The 2415-nt window shown below is 35.5% G+C and overlaps 1 protein-coding gene across 1 annotated transcript in view; it reads right to left on the bottom strand.

Moving 5' to 3' along the window:
- Positions 1 to 2415, bottom strand: part of KCNH8 (potassium voltage-gated channel subfamily H member 8) — a gene marked incomplete at its 5' end in the record, with an annotated part of 214368 nt that overhangs the window by 70547 nt on the left and 141406 nt on the right. Inside the window, one exon of the mRNA XM_019508703.1 lies at positions 306 to 505. Within this exon, the coding sequence (XP_019364248.1) occupies positions 306 to 505 (200 nt within the window). The remainder of the gene's footprint in view (positions 1 to 305; positions 506 to 2415) is intronic.

Here is a 2415-nt window from a genome sequence, read left to right as displayed (position 1 = left end):
ATGGTATCATCCAAAACACCCCGCAAGAATAATCCATTAGTATTTTTTGAATGATAAAGAGCTGAACTGGCCCTGCTGATATTTGAATTGATAGTTTCAGGGAACCTAGCATTCCAAAACAGATACTTCAATGACTAACATAATCCCTCCGGACTAACACTTTCAGCCTTATTTTTTAGTTTTATTCTTTCATATGCTCATTTGTTCTAATGTGTTACTTCACATAAAATTAAAAAAGAAAATATATTAGCCAGAAAACATTAATACAAATCTAAGAAGCCAACTGGGGAAAAGGCTTTGATTACCTCACTGGAATCTATCCCATTATTGACAGACCAGGTGGTTTGGAAATATTCAAGCATCCTCTGCTTTAGCTGCTGTGGCAGGTGATGGACCCGTATAAAGTCCTTTAGATCCTTGGTTCTTGTGTGATAAAGGGACCATCTGGAATACATCCTCTGAATTATGGCAGTCACATTGCCAAACACCATGGCATGCATCAAAGCTGGGAAGGACAGAAATTATGTACAACTGGATGCAAGATTTTAGCAGATACTGTTAAAATACAATCTAGAAAACATAAAAGCAATATTCACAGATTCCCACATCTAAATAAATTGACAAAAGGAATATGCACTTCTGAAATATACAGCAATACCTTATTAATGAAATATTACCATCATCACCTTCATAAATTAACGTATATTTCCATAGTGCCCAAGGACCTTACTAATGGAATGGGATTCCACTGTGCTAAATGATGAACTCCAAATTAAAAGCAAAACAAAATAGCCAGTCCCTGTCTGAAAGAGTTTACAGAACCTAAATAGATGGCAGGGCAAAATTAGTACATAATATGGTGAAGAACAAGGAAACAATCAGAATAGCTGTCCGTATTATAGGAAGTCATCATATGGCCAGGCTGATAGCATGCTAAACAAACTGGGGAGAAAAAATAATTACATTTATGTATTTTTGTACAAAAATATAAAATTAGGAGTTGTACGCAAGTATATTTGACTCCAAGCTAAATGCAGGGGTCCTTTGAATTCTGGGAAATTAGAGATTAAAATGAAACTGAGGAGATAATTATAAAGCAGAAAATTGAGGTAAGTCTGATAAAGTCTATTACATTCAGAATAAAAACCAAATTCTCCCCACTGCTTAAGAATGAACAAATGTGCTATAAAACTGTTTATCTATATATTCTGACATATGCAAGTTTACCTGCAATTAGAGACAGATTTGGGAATAAAAAGATCTGAAGGAAAACTGAAAGGCTGCCTACAAATAAATCTGTCTGTCTTTAGGTGTGCACTGTGCTTGCCTGTCATCAGTAGAAAATATTAGGGTTGGGTCATATGACAAGTAGTATTGATTTGGGGTATATAGCACATGTTTATAAATTGTTTATTGAAAAAATTATAAAGGACCTAAGTACTTTTGTTAAAGGATATTGGCCTTTTAGCACTTGAAAGGAAGTGGAGAAAGACTCCCTAGAGTACTGACAGAGCTGGTTAAACAAGGGAAGCAGAGCACTGACCTCTTACAGAAATTTCAATCGATTCAGACTGTGCAGAGACAGACAAGAATGGAAGAAAAAAAGTCATGACTCTTGGTGGTTAGTTTGTGAATATCATTAGAGACAGGCAAAAAGGGTCCCTGGTTTAGGACACTTTAAAAAATTATTGTTAGCTAAATGCAGCTAGACGAAGGTACTAGTAGCAGGATGGCTTGGAGAATTGGAATGAGAAAGAGGCACAAAGTACACAGGATGGTAGAAATAACACATGGTTAAAAACAAATAAACAAACCAAACCTGTGCTAAAAATACACTGAAGTTGCAAAATTCAAGCAGACAAAAGTTAAGAAATGCCAGAATTAAGGTTGTCGGCATATGTTTTATTCTATACATTAATTATGAGAATCTTTAATAATATAATCATATAAGACTTTTTTCCACTGGAACCCTGGAGGAGAGGTGCACACTGACAACATAGTTCTGAAACAACATTTTTTATCCTCAAAATTCAATGGTTGGCCCCATGAATTTTTTACCACATACGACTAAACCTTTCTCTGAGTAGTGAATTATTAATTTTCTTCTGATTTTTCGGTGGTGTTCATCACTATGGTATCCAAATATTTCACAAGTCTGAGTGAGTTTACTTTTACAACTTCTGAGTCAGGTGAGCAAGTGGTATTGTCTAGATTGACAGATGGGGAACAGAGGCACAAAGATTAAGGCCACTAATGCCACTAATTTTGAATGCCCAATTTGACATGCAGCCAGTTGGTTTCTAGAAGAATTTTCCTCATCAATGTCCTTGAGATGAGTGAGATTTTAAAGCTTTTAAGGATCTGGGATTTCAAACAGTGACCTTGATTCTAATAGATATTCAGGGCTCTGCTTTC

The sequence above is a fragment of the Gavialis gangeticus genome, unplaced genomic scaffold, assembly GCF_001723915.1.
Source record: "Gavialis gangeticus isolate Ggan-Ray unplaced genomic scaffold, GavGan_comp1, whole genome shotgun sequence".
Taxonomy (NCBI): domain Eukaryota; kingdom Metazoa; phylum Chordata; order Crocodylia; family Gavialidae; genus Gavialis; species Gavialis gangeticus.
Note: the sequence above shows the minus strand (reverse complement) of the source record. Positions and strands in the feature narration are given on the sequence as shown.